An 18,323-nucleotide genomic window follows, 5' to 3' on the forward strand; every position below is an offset into this window, starting at 1 on the left:
CTTGGACTGTTGGCATAGAGAAGCACAGCAAAAAGTGAAGTTTGACACAGCCTAAGCACGGTGATTTCTAGCAGTGATTGAAAGTATAAAATATAAGTATAAGAGTACAAGAACAATAAGATAAGATCACTTTATTAGTCATATACAATTTCTTGCATTAGGAATTTTTCTTTTCACATACCCCAGCTTTCTCTCCATAAGATGCTCAGGCACACAAACAGGGAGAGAGAAGCCTTGGGTCAGAGCACAGGGTCAGCCATTTATCCACACCCCTGGAGCAGCTGGGGTTAAGGGCCTTGCTTAGTTAGGGGCCCAACGGAGTAGGATTCCTTGGGCAGCTGTGGGATTTGAACCAGCAACCTTCCAGCCACAAGTGCAGATTCATTTCCCCAGAGCCACCAAACCGCCAACAAGGTCACATACAAATATATAGTGGCTTTCAGAATGCACTGCTGTAGTGTTTAGCCCGAATGGAAAGCAAAACCAAGGAAAAACAGCATAAAAAGGTGTACTTTTGAAAGCACTTGGCAAGAGAAAGCACTTTTGTGATTTTTTTTTTTAATTCATTAATGTATATGATTTGCAAGTACTCAGTACCATGCTTCAATGCAGTTATTGTATTTCAGATTTATACCAATTACCACACTGACAGAGGAGGTAAGAACAGAAGTGCCTTGGGAACTCATCTTTGCTGATGATGTGGCACTGATGGCAGACTCAGAAGTAGAACTACAGGAGAAAGTGTTCAAATGGCAGAGGAGTCTGGAAAAGGGTGGACTGAAAATGAATGCAGAAAAATCTGAAATAATGGTAATGGAGAGAAGAGGAGATACTATGACCAATGTTGAGGAGACAAATGGAGGAAAACTGAAACAAGTTGATGACTTTAAATACCGTGGATCAAAACTGGTAAAGGGAGAAGAAACACTGGAGGCAGTAAAACAAAGAGTGAAAGCTGGATGGAACAAGTGGAGAGAAATAACTGGAATAATCTGTGACAGGAAAATTCCCAGAAAGTTAAAGTGCAAAATGTACAAGACTGTGATTAGACCTGTACTACTATATGGAGCTGAATGCTTGGCAGTTGGAAAGAGGGAAGAGAACTTGATGAGAAGAACTGAAATGAGGATGTTGAGATGGATTCTGCAGATTTCAATGAAGGATAAGATCAGAAATGAAGAAATCCGTAGACGATGTAGGGTGGTGGATGTGGTTGAGAAGATGCGAGAGGCGAGGTTACGGTGGTATGGACATATCATGAGGAGGGACGTTGAGGAAGTAACAAAGAGGGTAATGGAATTTGAGGTGGAAGGTAACAGAGGAAGAGGCAGGCCTAGAAAGAGATGGATAGATTGTGTGAGAAAAGATATGGAGGTATGTGAAGTGAGTGAGGAAGATGTGCTCGACAGAGACAAATGGAGAAGAGCAACCAAAGCAGCTGACCCCAGGACAGTCTGGGACTAAGGCTGTGAAAAAGAAGAAGAAGAGGAAGATTTATACCAATTACCATTTGAAAAGTTATTAGAAAGCAGGGACACCATGTTAGAATTATATCTGTCAAAATGCTGCAGATAGTGAATATTTTCACTTTATACATGTACTGTATATAGATATTCAATCCAGCTAATTCCCTAGACAAATGTTAAGCTTAGGACCAGTAGATCTTTAGCAGTTGTGCATATTTAATTTCCCTTGCTAGTCTTGCCTTGATACACAGGGCCTCTAGCTCAGCCATCTTAGTTTCTAACACTAGAAGTTAAAATTCAGGACACACTATGAAGTGATGTACTCCAAAGCATAATATCTTTCGGTGTAATGCTTGAATCTAAAATTAAATAAGATTTATTGTGTCAGCACAAGTGATGTGCAGTGCATTAAAATCAATTGAAGCACAGGGCCGCACCCCAGCTGCTGTGTGCTAGCCTACACACCACCTATGAGCCAGTATAGTTAGCCATCACAACATGAAAAGATGGTTCCTCTAGATGAGGTCAAATGCCTACTGGTGGAATGTCACCTGGAGATATGTATTATTCAATCAAATAAAAAATGTGGAACAAATGCTAAATTCATCGACATATATTGTTCACATCTGTCTTTCTTCGCAAATACCGTGACAGATGATGCAATGCACTTCATATACAGTAATTCACAAACATGAGCCTTTATAAAAACCCCAAGATGCACGCGATCAAGAATGAAAAAAGAAAGAAAGGAGAAATAGAAATGATTCTAAAAACAAGGATGCATGAATACAATCAGATTTCAAGACCAGTGATCCATCTAGATGAATAAGACATCGTGCTGACCTAATGTAAGTAATCTCATCTCTGACAACACTGTTTTTGTGTGTTTAACCCTGTATCGATCATGTGCACCCACGTAACCTACTGTCTAAAGGCCATTAACAAGATCCTCTATACTCCCATTAAAACATAATGGATCTGCCTTTATTACACTTAAATAAATTATATTAAAGCAAAACAACAATGTATGTGAACAAGGTTATATGCTTAACAATCAGGACATAAATGGAAAGACCAGAATACTAACAAACACTAAAAGTTTAGATGTTCTACTCCAATTCTAGGTGAGTTTAATGATTGCTTTATTCTTATATCACTGTTAGGTTAAATAATGCATCAAACACATAGGGTTTGTCTATATGACAACCCTAGGAAACATTATTCCTAGATGTCTGTACCTCATCTCTCTGTGTGTGATTGTTAAAAAGAACATTATGCAACTGAAATACTTCAGAAAAAGTATGATTTCCAAAATGAACGTTTTGGAAAATAATGATTCTATCCTGCACACACTATGCCATTTTAATTATACTGAAGTATACTGCCGAATTTATGCTCAGAACTGAATAGTAAAAGGCCCATTTTACACTTGTAATATAAAATTTTAAAATTGTGTGGCATAGGTATTATGATAATTCTACATAAACATTAATGCAAGAGAGGGCTTTTTGGCAGCATTCTTACAGCAGAAAGAATAATAACTAGCACAGTAGGAAACATGCAGGATTGTTGCTGAGTCTGTAAATGTACTCAAAGTCTGACTTGTTTAGACTACAATTTATTAACTGTAGCAGCTGTAGGATTTTCGATTTTCTTCTTAACTCTTCTTTGAAAAGTGCTTTAATTGGGAGAAACAGGTAGTGAAAAACAAGCAGAAAGAGGTACAGTAGAAAGATGATATACTACAATACTGTAGATCACTGCATGATAGCATGTTGAAATGCCAGAATCAATAACATGACTGAATGAAGTACTCTCTCCACTCCAAGATGCAAAAATCTTTGTTGAGAAGAGGAAACACAATGCAAAGGATGATGCAAAGGTTCCTAAGCAGCTATTTGGATTGTCATCTGTACTGTTGAGAACTTACATGTACATGGTGGAATTTGGTATTGTCCTCTAATGTCAACAGTAGCATTTTCATGACCAGCCCCTCCCCACCACCACTACCAGTGTCTTCCATACACCAAAATAAAAAAGGATAGATATAGACTATCATTTTGGAAATAATGTGCATTTGTACACTACAACAGAAACAAGTCCATTTTAGTCCTTACAATAACATTTTTATTTAATTTTTTTTCTTAAAACAATGTATTTACTCCAGTGATACTATACGACAGAACAGTTAATGACAAATATTACAGAAAAAAAAGGTTAAATTGTTATTCTGGGCAGAATCAATAAAGTTCTGATAATAAACTAATTCAAAGGGCTAGACATAATGTACGAATATCTATTGTAAATCATAGCAAACTGCTCTAATGGCTTCAAGCAAGCACTTAACCACTTCAAAAGAATGGCATGGATTCCATTTAAAGTCTATGGGACGTTGAAAAAGCAGTCACAGGGGACTATATCAGAAGCAATCAGATTCCACTGCTCCATTTTAGTTTGCAATTAATAGCCTTAACACCCTCAGCTTTGGAGACAGAAGGCATGTCTTAACCTCTGGTTGCACTTCCCATCTGCTTAGAACTGACCTTGCCCTTCCACCAGCCTCCCTCCGTTAACTTAAAAATACATACTGTAGCTCTACTGAACTGCGAAGACCAGCCAAAGACACTGGTCAACCTATTTAAATTCTGCAGCTCCTGTCTTATTTTGTTTGGGAATGTAAAGGTGATGATTGTCATCTGCACTTACAGTACCAGTTCCCACGGATCTACATGATTCTGTTTCAGAAATTGCACTCAGTGGCCTCACAGCTTGAGCTACAGTACTTAAATGTCTACTGAGAGAAATGACTGAAAATGAGAATTTCTAAATCTGATTAGGAGGGATTAAACAAGGAAAGTAAACAACTGTCACACAAAGACCTGAAACCTATTGGCAGAACACCAAAACCTTAGATCCCTGTGTCATATTCTTACATTAGTCACTGTTGTTTTTTAATTACTTTTTCTATATCTGTCACTCAATATGGTAAATAACAAACAGAGTAGAAAAAATAGAATCCAGCAAAACACATCAGGAAAATCAAATATTAATGGTTCAAACAAGAAAACACAAATTATAAAAAAAACTATCGGGGCTGTAAACCTTAAGTAGGTTGTATTTTTTTAGCAAAATTATTATTAAAGTTACCATAGTTTTTTACGTTTTTTTGTATTGCAGTGCCATATGGTGGGTACTTAAAAAAAAATGTGAATACTTTTTTACTAACAGGTTACCAGCTCATGATTGTATCACATTCTAAGAAGACAAAAACTAAAATAAATGCAATGTACACATTTGATTATCCTTGAAATGGTATCATTTCACAGCATTTTAAGTGTACAATTAATTGACCAAGCCTAAAAACTGAAATATATTTCCACTGCTTTGCACAATACCAGGAACAGCACCAGTGTTGTCTTAAATAGAATAAAATACAAATAAAAAACAATTTCTAAACTCACTCTTACTTGTAGCTTAGTAATCTTTACTGTGTAATTTGATTATTACATTTGGGTCAAAGCAGAATGAGATCCACTACAGTCTCATCCCACTATGGTAAAGATGGACCTGAATTGACTGAAATTCCTTAATCTGCATGAGGAGATCGAATCAGATTTTGCCAAACTTTAATACAAGACAAGACAACTTGGAAAGACTCTTTGATCGCAAGCAGGATTCTGCTTATATCAGAACAGAGATGTTTCCATTATAAAATACAGTATATACAGAATAAGAAGAGTTAAAAAAAGAAGAAATGTTACTACAATGTATTTCTACTAAAATAAATAAAATACATTAATTTCTGTATATATTTCACGAACTACACCAATCAATCATGCCTGTCAAAACAGCTTCTGCAAAACAACTAAACATACACCTAAATTCTTTAGATTAGTGGTTATTTCAAATTCTGTCTGCATTTTTATACTAATAGAGTGTTTGCAAGAATATTTGTGATATAAGAAAAAAGGTGTTGAAAGAGTATCTGTTGCCTTTAACAATTTTTAAACAGTACGTTTAGATGGATAACTGGATGTAAGTTTCTAGTTTTGTAGCATGCTCGTGTGTAACCTATTAAGGTATATCATTGTAAAATTTAAAAATTAAAAGAAAACATTTAAATTATAGTTATATAGTATATTTAAATTATAAACTTAGTCTTTGAATGTAAGACCCTGTTGATTTGTATGCTCTGGAAGTCAGAGAAAATTTAAGATACAACACTTAGGTGCAGGTACAGTAGGTAGTATGCAGCTCCAGGATTTGAAATTTATAATGTTCGCTGTTGAGGGAACATAAAAAAACTCAAGTAAAGAATACATGAAGAAACCCAATTTAATTCATAAGCCACATAACAGAACACTTGGATAGCTCCAATTTACACAGAATATTTTAAGGGCTCAGATAATAGGTTTGATATCTACAGATATAATTATAGTATGTAACCTTATAGTCTATGGACCACAATTTGAGACTTTCTGCTTCTGTGAATTGGTTCACTAATGTTTTAACATCGATTTTCAAATGCACCGTTCTTAAGTATAGTGATGGGACAATACTTGGCCTTGTGTTGTGAATATTTGTTTCTTGCTTTAAGCAAAATAAAGCCTTCATTGAAGCCTGTATATATTTATAATAATAAATTTGTATTTTTGTATCATTTAGAACTTAGTGCCAGAAAATAATAAGTCCTGAAATTAGATATCATAAGACACAACACTACAAAATGAAATATGTCAGCAAGTTTCAGTCAAGCCATGAAACTAAAGAGCTATAATACTGCTGCATGATGGTCTTTGGAGAAAAATTATAAAAGTAACTATTATTTTCTTCTGGAAACAAAAAGATTTGTGCCATATTACATAATAGGAAAACGCAATTAAGACCTTAATGGAAACAATAAAAACTGTTCTACAGGCAACTCTTAAAAATGGATTTACTAGAATCATCCTATTCTTTCCCTGGAAGAATGGTACTTAAATTGAAAATGTAGAGAGTAGGAAAGAAGACAGAAGACAACAGCTTTGTGTGGCCCATAAAGAGTGTAGAACATTAGTCTTTGATCACCAGCTTCATCTGCTTTATCACTTCTAAAGCATACTTAACAGCTAATGGCATTGTTTTTCACACGATACACAGAAGGAGAACACAGCTTGTCTCATTAAATGAGAACAGGAAAATAAAAACTGTAACAGGAAAAACAATACACTGTTCTCAAAACTATCAAAGCTGGATATCCATCTTGTGGTCTTGAAAGAACAGCAAAGCACACCTGTGTCTGCCTCTTTTCTAATTCTTGTTGTAATACTGCATGCTTTCTGAAAGGTGTTCTGTGGTTGCTGCACTGCAAATTGCCAATGAGCTATTCAGAAAAAAAAAGGATTTTCAGCTACTGGAAAAAGAGCTACTGTATAAAAGCTGTGTGGTAGGACGTATGTGAGGGGGGGTATTCTGCATTTCACCATGTTGAAAAGGTTGTGTAGCGATGCTATGTTCAGCACTGATATCCCATCATATTTTCTGTGAGTCAATAATAAGAAAACTTTGATATACAGCACATTTCAAAAGCTTTGCTGAGAAAGATAAATAAAATTATATAAAATAATGTTGTTTCCTGGGACAGTTATTTTATTTCAGTCCATAATCTAAAAAGGGAGCAACAGAAGAATTATAAAGACCTGAACTGATCATAGAGATTGCAGGAATCTAAACGACAGGGAAATTCACAGCAAATCAGAGGCTCCTTTAAGCTGCAGTACAGGTACTGAGAGAACACATAGGTGGTCTTAGGACTATTACTACAGACAGGAGTCCCTTTGTTCAAAAGGATTGTTCAAATAACATGTTTAGTTCAGAAGTAGATGCTGAATAAAAGATGACAAAGGACTGGCACTGGTATTAACTTCACAGGATAGAATCCTCATGATGCTTGTGAAAAATACACCAGCAATACTGTAGAGATCAGAGGGTCAGGGATGGAGGGACTATCCCTAGTGAATATAAACTAGAGTGGGTTTTACAGTGCTCTCTGGAGCACATCAAGGTCGGAACTGAGGAACGTGAGGGACATTCTAGAATGTCTCAAGGGTGGTTGATTTTGCTCTTGGGGAGAATATAAATGCTGAACTGCAATGCATCACAACTCACTGCACACACAGGATAAAGACAACACATGCTGTCCATAGCCTGAACTACAATGTACTCCTTCAAGTAAGGCTGAGTAGAGACTGATCAGATAGCAACATCCATTTAACCATTTCAGATGAAAAAGAGGTTCCCAGTGCTGTTCAAGGTTGATATGTGAGGGTTAATACTATAAAGCCAGCAGCAATAGCTTGTGATCTGCTTCAACAGTTTCCTGTTTTACTCTCAAGGTGTTTAAACCTGCAACCCCCGCCAGGTTTAGCCACCTACTGGCCAATAAGTGCAATCTAAACGTTTAAACCACTCACTGCAATAAGAACAACTTACTGCTGCACCTAAAAATGTAAAAAATCACTTTACAGAATCACTGCAGTGTTTATTTTGCAGCATTGATGCCTTATATGGAGATTAGCTGCAAGTCATCCCAAACAAAGGCATCAGTCAAACAAACAGAACATAAACTAATGAGCAGCACCATGCCAGGGATGTGTTGTATGGTTATTTCAGGAATGAAAACATTGATAGTGCATGAAAAAAATCAAAGGCAAACCAACAGGTTCAGACTCAGCTGCAAAAATCTAAAGAGGGCTGTTAGATTGCCACCTTTGCCTTAAAACATTGCGCTATCATTGTGATGAATTATCTAAAGATGTAAAACCCCTGGGTTACAGATTACTGTACAAGAATCATCCTCCATTGTTTCATTTTCCCCTCAAGCTTCTGTCAACTGTTTTTCTTCTGGACCTGTTGAAACAGGCACATTTCAACAGCTTTGCTGAGAAAAATATATACCTTGACAACAAAAAAAAACAGGTTAGTTGGTAGCCTTCGAATATATTTGGCCCTACTTTCACACTCATTTATGTAATAGCCAGGCAGAGATCTGTGAGTAATGGAATCAGACTGGAGGCATCTTGCCCTGTGGGCTGACAATGACTTAATGAGGCCATGATGTGCAGCAACAAATAAAGGAAACTGAATAAAGAGCTTCTGTCACGTGTGAGATAAGACATGATACTTGTGACATCGTTGGCAAAATAATGTCACCATCAATAAAGGAAGGCAAAGTTGATCAAGGAGAACACATTGAGCTCTTAAGTATTCTCCACTGTCTTGCAAACCATACAGTACCATGCATCTCCTGCACAGCTCCCCACAAAACAACAGTTAACAAGAAGCTTATGGACATCTTCAGCAAGTGCTTCCACCAAAATCAAATAAGAGACTGAAGGGGTACAGAAAACACTGTGTTTGCTCTCTGTAGAAATAGTTTTACAACTGGCTTATTCCAAACATTGTACTTAAAAAAGCTTTATTTTACAGACATATTTTTAAATGTCTACATGATGGTCTGATAGCTTCAGTTAACTGGTACAGGTTATCCTGATAATTCTGGCCCCTAGCCATGAAGATTAATGAATAATGCATCGTAATGAATCTGATACACATGATCTATATAATCATTTTTCCTACATCTGTTTTAACAATTGTATTTCATAAACAACTGTAATGGAATATATTAATTTCCATCAAACAAAGTAAGCAACTTATGTAGAACTATGAATGGAAGGCAATCCCATGGAATAAATTTTTTTTTTGTTTAAAGTGAATTTGTGTACATTTCTATATATAAAGTATGTAGTTGGAGTCACTAGTGTCAAATGGCAAGTTCAAAGTTACATTGCAACTAAGCAAGCTGACTTTTATGAATATAACTACTTCTGAGAACTTGTGTAGTGCTTTGTGTAACTTTACTCATCATTATGAGTAAGGTTAATTAAAAAAAAACCACCTTTAAGTGATTTTTCTTTAACTTTCATTTGTACTGAGAAAAGCCCCATGCTTAAAAGATAATTCTTCAAAGCGACCAGTGGCTCATTGATGCTTTAAATGAATTTCACTTACAGCATAACACACCTATTTTAACTTTGCTGGACTGCATAGTAATTAACAAACCTGCTTTTTGGAAAAAAATCATAATTCATAAAATTCATTAAAAATAATTTATTCATTTCAGAATGTCTGCAAAAGGCTGTACTAGTATATACAGTAGCATACTTCATGTACACTCTGATATGTATTTTTAAGAATACGAATGCATATCGACAGAAGGAAGGGAACCTGGCAGAGATAAAAAAAATAAGTTAATATGCATAGAAATAAACTGTGCATTCACTGTATGTGTAGTTTTCCTCTTTTGCAGACATTAAAGGTGGACTTTAATCCTATTTGATCATGAAAGTCATTTTTCTTCAATCCAATTTGTATGTACTGAATTTATCATCCTTTAGCTACAGTTAAAAAAGAACTCAGAATAACGATGTGCTGGGTAATGTGTTTTTTTCTGCCCTCATTTCATTTTGTCAGGATTCTAATGATGATAATAATAATGAAAGGACATTGGTCAGGCTTGCAGTATTTTGTGAGTGAAGATAATGGACAAACCCCCTACTAGGATGAAAAATAACATATGCCTCAAATTACCAACACTAACATCCATCCTCCAGTGGCCTAAAATACACCAGTCTGCTGTACTATATGTTAAATAAGCTGAGAAATGTCTGGGGAATAGAGTGATACTGCAATGAACGCTGTCACCTGTTGCCCTTCTGCACTGCACAAAGAGCTTGCTACTGCTGGCGCACAAATGCCATTTTCCCTTATCCATTTCTCTTTTTTATTATTATTTTTTAAAGCAAGTGGGGCATGTGCAACACTGTGCTTGACTGTGAATGGGTTTAGCATGCTAAACAGTGCTGACTATCAACTCTGCCGCGTGCCAAGATGATAGACTGACACTCGGGGAGAGCTGATTTCACAGTGTGTAACAGTTTCATTTAGTATGCACAAGGTCGTTTCAACTCATTTGTCATTTAACCCTTTGGGGTTAAGATGCACATATTGCATCTAGAGATGGTAAATCACCAGTGCATGTGCAATCTTCTTTTCCAAAAACAAAAAAAATGAGACAAAAGATTTGAGAGCCTCGTGAATGAACACGATTCAGGTATGATGGAACCTGAAACAGCTTCAATAATATTAATTAATATTCTCATCATTACTGTGTTAAAGCCCTTCGTAGCACTTTGACTTATGGATTCCTCTCCTGGTTTAAAAGGATTATACCAGGCCTGAAACTCAATTACCTTTTCAATCATGGCAAAAGACAATACGGCCTATTAGTCTAATTAGAAGTAATTATACATGAAAGCGTATGCTTAACCACAGCAATAACACATTTATCTCAGCAGATGTCTGCAGTCTGTCTTCTGAAGTCTGCCTTGTGCTTTTCCAGCTCATCCGAACACTGAGAGGAAACCGTTTCTCATTGGCTTTCAGACCAGACCAAGTCTCTCAAGTTCCTTTCCCCTTGTCTTCCTCTAGCCTTGCCATCACTTCATATCAGCTGAGAGAAGAGAAACAGAAATGCCTGGAGGGCATTCCCAGAAAACAGCAGCTTGGCCTTTTATTTAAAAAAAATAATCTAATTGGACAGACAGCACACATCACAGTTTAATGTAGCTATGTACTGTAGCCATGTATCTGTATTTACATATGTCTGTTGTTGACACGTTGAGTATCTTATTCTGAGTGTTCAGTTCTGCATTAACGTCTTTGCTTGTTTGCTCTTTAAATCTTAGATGATATTCCAGTGTTTACCATCAAGAACAGTTGATCAGGATGTTGTGTGCTGTTATATAGGCCTATGTGTTCTGAATTGTGTACCCATGCTGTGCCCCTTACACATTATAGGCACATGCTTACATCATTCGACTGTTTAAATCCCCCCCCCCAAAATGTGATTTTCTGGAAAATGGCAAAATCATTAAGGTTACTCACGTGCTGAAAGAATTTAATGTCATATTTATGGATACAAATTACGACCGTTTAAATTAGGTCATAAAGCGAGACTACAATGAAAGCAGGCATGAGTCTGTTACAACTTTCAAAACCAAAGATGCCCATTAGCAGAACACTTTCCACTCAGGAAAGGTTGTTAGGTTGTTAGATATACTTCTTGAACAAGTGACAAGAAATCAAGCAACAAAAGGAGCTTCCAGACCAGCAAATGGGGCAAAAAACCTAGACTTTGGGCTGCAGCGAACTGTCAGAATCCTTACCAGGAATAAGCGACTCACTGATAATGGATGGATATCCTGTTCTCTGTGGAAGAAACAAACTCGAACTGCACAGGGGAGTTAAAAAAGTAGCCAACCCTTTCAGTGTCTGCTCAAACCTATTTAAGATCTCATTTAAGATCTTCTTTAACTCTCTTTAAATATGCTTTCTAATCTTTTATTTAACTAGATAAGACAATTGAGAACAAATCCTCATTAACGATGATGACCTGGAGAGGATCAATTTATACACTATAGCAGAGCATTTTGCAGGAGCAATCTAAGTGAAATTCTTTGCCCCAGTGGTTCAGCACTCCACAAGGGGTTTGAACCTACGAGCTGGGCCCATGCCTGACCACTTCAACACTGCTGCTTGTCTGAGAAGCACAGCCACATTCAACACAAAATATGTTTTTAATGACACTAATTTGAATTTATATTATTCAAACTAGATTTATTGCATAAAACAGTTAACGACTGTGTAAGAAGTATCTCAAATCCCTCAAAACCCATTTTGCACAGAACCATAGTGGTGCACTAGAGGAGAACTCTGTCGGCTCTTTCACATACTGGACATTACTTTGTTCCAGTGGCAGAGAGTGATGGGAGACATCTATAAGGGCTCTTACTTTAATGATTACTATTAAATTAACTATTAAATCAGTTTCTACTTCAGCGTACCTGTATACAGTATATATATATATTGCTTACACACTCACACACATACAGTATATAGGAAGACAGGAGAATTAAAAGAATGGCAGTATAGCACCAGGTAAGCCATGTGAGAACACAAACTGCTTCTGATGGAATGCATAGACCTGTATTAGAATAGGAGGTGTTGCTGGGAATTCTCGGATGACTGGATGTACCATATGCTGGAGTTCAGAGGAACACCATGTGATAATTCTAGTCATCTACAGTACATTCCACTTTTTATAGGCCAGTTCTGTAATGATCTGTTATACTGAAATGCATTCATCAGTGTGCAAATGCACAATCATTCACCGTGCCAGTGATCTGAAAACATTGGCCAACATACTGTACAGATGTGCGATGCATCCATCCCTGAAAAAGTCTGCACCTTTCAACTCCTTCTACTGTACACCCACGCATCAGATAGTGCAGGGCAGCAGCACAGTTTCATTTGAAATTATTGTTATTTTGAAACTGAAAGGTCAAATTCAGATTAATCTGATAACTGTGAAAAAAGTAAATAATTAAAAAATCTTAAATCATTCTTTCATTACAAAATATTTTTGTTTCTAACATTTGCACAGAAATACTCGATGGGAATGCGCTCTCCTGGTAAATTCAGGCATCATAACCATGGGAATTATACAGTACATGAACGCTAGATGCTCACAGATTTTTGTACAGACCTCTAATTCATAGGAGGGGTGCACATGAAAAATATCAGAAACAAAGGATTTGTGGTGAACTCTCAACTGTATGTGATCAAGATGTTCAAAGTAGTGCTTGTGAGCTTCAGTTCAAGCAGTCTCTGTTGCTGTACATTACCAGAGAACACAATGGTCTTTAATAACCAATGGTGTTTAACACACAGTCATTGCCTTGTGTGCTATGTTAAAAAGGACTGAAGCTTCTTAAATGCACAAAAGAAAAATAACATTTCAGGAGCAAGATAAGCTTAATATGAACCATTAGTACCAAGCACTTTTTAATGACAGTTTCTTATTAGTTTTAAGTTTTTTCAAATAATGGACTAAAACTACTGTACATTTCCTGCTTCCCCCTTCCCCTTCAGAGGTAGCCCATCAGAGATTCTACCAGGAGACCCTAAAATAAAATCAGACAGCTATATTAGAAGTCCAATGTAATAAGAAATCAGCAGCACCCAGAGACTCCACCATCTCCCCACTGAAACCATGGAACCGCAGTGGATATAAATTATAATAAAGGCCACATTTGTTAGCCTCTGGATCTATTCTACTAAACTGGCTCTTTCTCTCATATTGATGTACAGTATGGAACCTACTGTAGCATATTCAGTGCTGTGGCTAAGTAAGATCATATTTATTTTTCACAGCTTTTAAAATAAAGTATTAAACCTGAAATCATAAAAAAAGACTCAAAATTATCTGCAAATATACTTAAACTGAGTTTCACATCTCTGGATTTCACATTTGTAGTGCAAGAGTCCCTTTGTTCACCTCCACTCCTTGATATTACCCCTTTGTTCACATACGTGCCTTGTTCTTCTTCATTTCCTCGGAGAGAGGAGAACTGGCCTGAACTCTCTGTTCTGCCTGCTCTTACAAGCAGCGATTGAACCAATGGTTTTCAATTTGCAGGGAAAAAGACTGTTTAAAAGACCAAATTAAACTGAACCAAAACGAAATAATGCAAAAAAAATTCCAAACTACTAATTGAACCTTATATTGCAAAACAACATAATTTCACCATTATCGATAGCCACTTTATCCTACGGAGGGTCATGGCAAACTGAAGTCTATCCCAGAAGCAAAGAGCACAAGCTAGGACTACACTATGAACTGGATGCCTGTCCATTACAGAGTAGACACACATACACTTGTATGGGACATTTAGAGACATCAATCAACCTGGTCATGATGACATGTGAAGGTGGGAGATGGCAGGAAAACCCCATGCAAACACATAAAGAGCATGGAAACTTCACATAGAAGTCACCCTAGCTTAGAATCAAACCCAAGCCCCAAGTGCTGTGAGGCAACATAAGAACGTATTCTATGTTAACCATGTGAGCACAATTGTGTTTTACAAAGCTTTGTTGATTAATGTAAATGATTGCTTTTTCATTTATGTGACTCATAATCTTACTGCTCTAGCTCTTCACTCAAGTGTTTGTTTTCATAAAATAATTGACTTGACCACAAACTATAGAATCCATTCTTTAATAGTAGATGAGTTATGATGTATCTTGGCAATTATTGAATAAGCCTCCTAATCAATTTGCTTCCTAATTCCTAAAAATCCATATTGTGAAATATGCATGATGATTTTACCATTTAACTAAACAGAATTAGTATTGATATGAAAATTCTGAGGTTGGGTATAAATAATAAATGTTAAGGCACACCGTCTCATTACATAGTCTCTATTAAAGGCTCCTTTTCGAAGCACAGACTGGCAAAGCACTGCCACAGTGATCATGATGTCAAAATACTAAAAAGAATGTGTTGCATTTGACACATAAGCAAATGAAAAAAAAGATGTAAAACACAGGCCTCAACATCTAACCATCTTCAATACATCTAACCAATTCTAGTAAGTAGTTTAATTAGTCAAAATAACCGGGGCAGAGCAGTGGCACTGTGGCTAAGGATCTGGGCCGGTGGCTGGAAGGTTACCGGTTCGTATCCTGCGGGCGGCAGAGGAATCCTACTCTGTTGGGGCCCCTGAGCAAGGCCCTTAACCCCAGCTGCTCCAGGGGTGTTGTATACATGGATGACCCTGTGCTCTGACCCCAAGATTCTATCTCCCTGCCTGTGTGTCTCTTGGAGAGCAAGCTGGGGTATGTGAACAGACAAATTCCTAATGCAAGAAACTGTATATGGCTAACAAACTTATCTTAGATACGCATTTCATTTACCACAGATACTTTTGAGCTTTTAGAAAAGCTGCAGGATTCAAGCTCTCCAGGACCTTGGCCAGTCACCCGCTGTTGTCTGCTATCTGTGTGTGAAGTATGGACTCACCATGGCCAGTGGGACAATAGCCCCCAGATCCTTCTGTGCCAGGTGGATTTCCGTCTCAGCTTCTTCAGTCAGGGTCCTTGTGCCTGGATACTCCACTTGCCATGTCACAGGCCTGGTCCCTAAAGGGCCCAAGAAGCTGTCTACTTCCAGATCCACCTGCAACACTTTCTGGAATGCTCCTTCTGCCCTGAGGAAACAAAAGAAAAGACAGCCATTGCTAATTACTGCACAAATGGACCTGGTCCAGAGCATCCCACATTTTAAGAGTTAATTCAAGGAAAGAAAAGACAACAAAACACTTAAAAAACATACAAAAAGAAAACACTCATAGATCATAGGCAGTTTTTTTTAATGGGTATAATAATAGCCCTTAGGCTTTTGCTTGGGGAAAACTTATTTGAGCACTTTGCCATGTTTATAATAACACAATTAAACTACACCATCAACAGTGTTCAGCAGAACTGTATTAAGTCTGGTAAATGTAAAGCATCAATAAGAAAAATTCTCCATGACTCTCTGGAGCATGGAGTTTAAATATAGCCTAGAGGCACGAAAGGTCAGCCTTACATGTAAGCTACAGTATAAGAGAGGCCAAATGGCATAAGATCTATCAGTTCTGTCTGGTACATCAAACACATACTGTGAGTCTCAGCCGATAAATTCTTATTGACTGCTCCATGCCATACTGATGTTTAAGAGTGTTCAAGTTGATACAAAGGAGGTTAGAGAGCTTCCTCACTAAAGTCTAAAAAACATTTGCATTTCTTTTCTGCTAAAAGAGAGCAGTGTCAATTTGTTTGGAGCTTTTATTCCGGTTTACACCTCACAAAAATCGATTTACTTATTTTTTATATTAAGGCTGGGAATATTGTCACAGTGGATTGTGTTCAAATCCATGATGCTTAGATTTTCGGACCAATGTATTCAACTATCATAAACAAAACAGAAACAAGATACATGCTGGCTGATAAATGGTTTATAACAGAAGTGGGTTGTAACAGTACTATGTTTCTTACAATATACTGTACATTAGACACTCTACTTGCCCATAGCACACTTTGTCAAAACATATTCACTTGTAGATACGGCAAACAAAAGCCCCTTAATTAAATTTCATGATACATTACACTTCAGAAACGCCAAACTGTTGTAAAAGAAAGTGTTAATAATAATAATAATAATTGCTTACACTTATATAGCGCTTTTCTGGACACTCCACTCAAAGCGCTTTACAGGTAATGGGGTCTCCCCTCCACCACCACCAATGTGCAGCATCCACCTGGATGATGCGACGGCAGCCATAGTGCGCCAGAACGCTCACCACACATCAGCTATTAGTGGGGAGGAGAGCAGAGAGTAATGAAGCCAATTCATAGATGGGGATTATTAGGAGGCCATGATTGGTTAAGGCCAATGGGAAATTTGGCCAGGACGCCGGGGTTACACCCCTACTCTTTTCGAGAAACGCCCTGGGATTTTTAATGACCACAGAGAGTCAGGACCTCAGTTTTACGTCTCATCCGAAGGACGGCACCTGTTTACAGTATAGTGTCCCCATCACTGTACTGGGGCATTAGGACCCACGTGGACCACAGGGTGAGCGCCCCCTGCTGGCCCCACTAACACCTCTTCTAGCAGCAACCTTAGTTTTTCCCAGGAGGTCTCCCATCCAGGTACTGACCAGGCTCACACCTGCTTAGCTTCAGTGGGTTGCCAGTTGTGAGTTGCAGGGTGAATTTCTCTGCTGTCAAAAAGTGTTAAAAAGTGTCCAGGCCAATAGTCAGACATCTGAAGAGATGGCAGATTCATTGAGCAACTCAGCTCAGTGCTCTCTAGTCATTCTTCATCTGGATAGACAACGAGGAGCTTTAGGTAGATCAAGGGCAAGTTTCCAATATGAGACAATATGAAATTCACCAGCCTTCCAGTCTACGAGGATCTCTGGATGTCTTGTTTATGTCTGTATGGTCATTGAATGCAAACATCAAGTAAGACACTAGAGGCTTTAACCATCCAATAATGCTGGAAATTAAAATCAAACAAATGCAGGGAGGTAGGGAATGAATAAGAGTTCACCTTGGGGTTTGAAGTACAAGCTACGGTTACTGAGCATGTTTGTGCTTGTGTGCAGAGGCCCATGTCTTTATTTTTCTGGCCTGCAGACAGTGCTACTGAAATAAACAGCATCACTGTGATTAAGCACCCAATCAAAACCTTTAGGCTGTGCATTTCCTGGGAGAGTGGCCTCCTTTTTTTTTTTTTTAAACGCCACTCTTTGCGCCAGACCATTTTAAGTCTACGGTTTATATTAAAAATTCTTTGTACAAATAAATGTAAGTTTATTTTTTCAGATAACATTAAATATAAAGCATTAATGCATTAAGTCAGAAGATAGGTAACCTAATAAAATAGTTCTTAAGGCTAAAACATATGCAGCATTTGTTTTAATTTCTTACTCCATAATTGTTATGTACAGTACCTTACACTAAATCTTTATGCATAGAAAGATTTTAATGTGAATACAGAACAAAGCAGAAAATGACTCAAAAAAACAAAACAAATCTACGGTGTACTGAATATAGACCACACTCTGCCTGTGGAGTTTTTAGCTTGCTCTTGCATTCCAACAGGCATGTAGAAGTGAATTCTCTGAATTCCCACTGATGCCACACATGGTGGTGGTGGAGCACAGTATTCTTGAACTTGCTAAATGAGAAGTAAAGTAATTTCAACCTTCAGGCAACTGGAAATTTAGAGCGACATTCCCCAGGATTGTGTGTGCAAACCTGCTGACCACCTGCACCTCCAAACCCATCAGAATCAACTCCTCTTAGACATGGGGTGAAGTACAATTCCCTCCCAGTGTGGTTACAGGGCATCTTACTACCTCAAGA

The 18,323-nt window shown here is 37.5% G+C and overlaps 1 protein-coding gene across 2 annotated transcripts in view; it reads right to left on the reverse strand.

Annotated features, from left to right (window-relative positions):
- LOC148641687 (transmembrane protein 132C-like) overlaps nt 1-18,323 on the reverse strand; it is a 173,312-nt gene that overhangs the window by 30,026 nt on the left and 124,963 nt on the right. For both annotated transcript variants that reach the window (XM_088618035.1, XM_088618034.1), the window contains exon 4: nt 15,430-15,616. In XM_088618035.1, the coding sequence (XP_088474161.1) occupies nt 15,430-15,616 (187 nt within the window). The remainder of the gene's footprint in view (nt 1-15,429; nt 15,617-18,323) is intronic.

This window comes from Lepisosteus platostomus, chromosome 24 (assembly GCF_059453375.1).
Source record: "Lepisosteus platostomus isolate fLepPlt1 chromosome 24, fLepPlt1.hap1, whole genome shotgun sequence".
Taxonomy (NCBI): domain Eukaryota; kingdom Metazoa; phylum Chordata; class Actinopteri; order Semionotiformes; family Lepisosteidae; genus Lepisosteus; species Lepisosteus platostomus.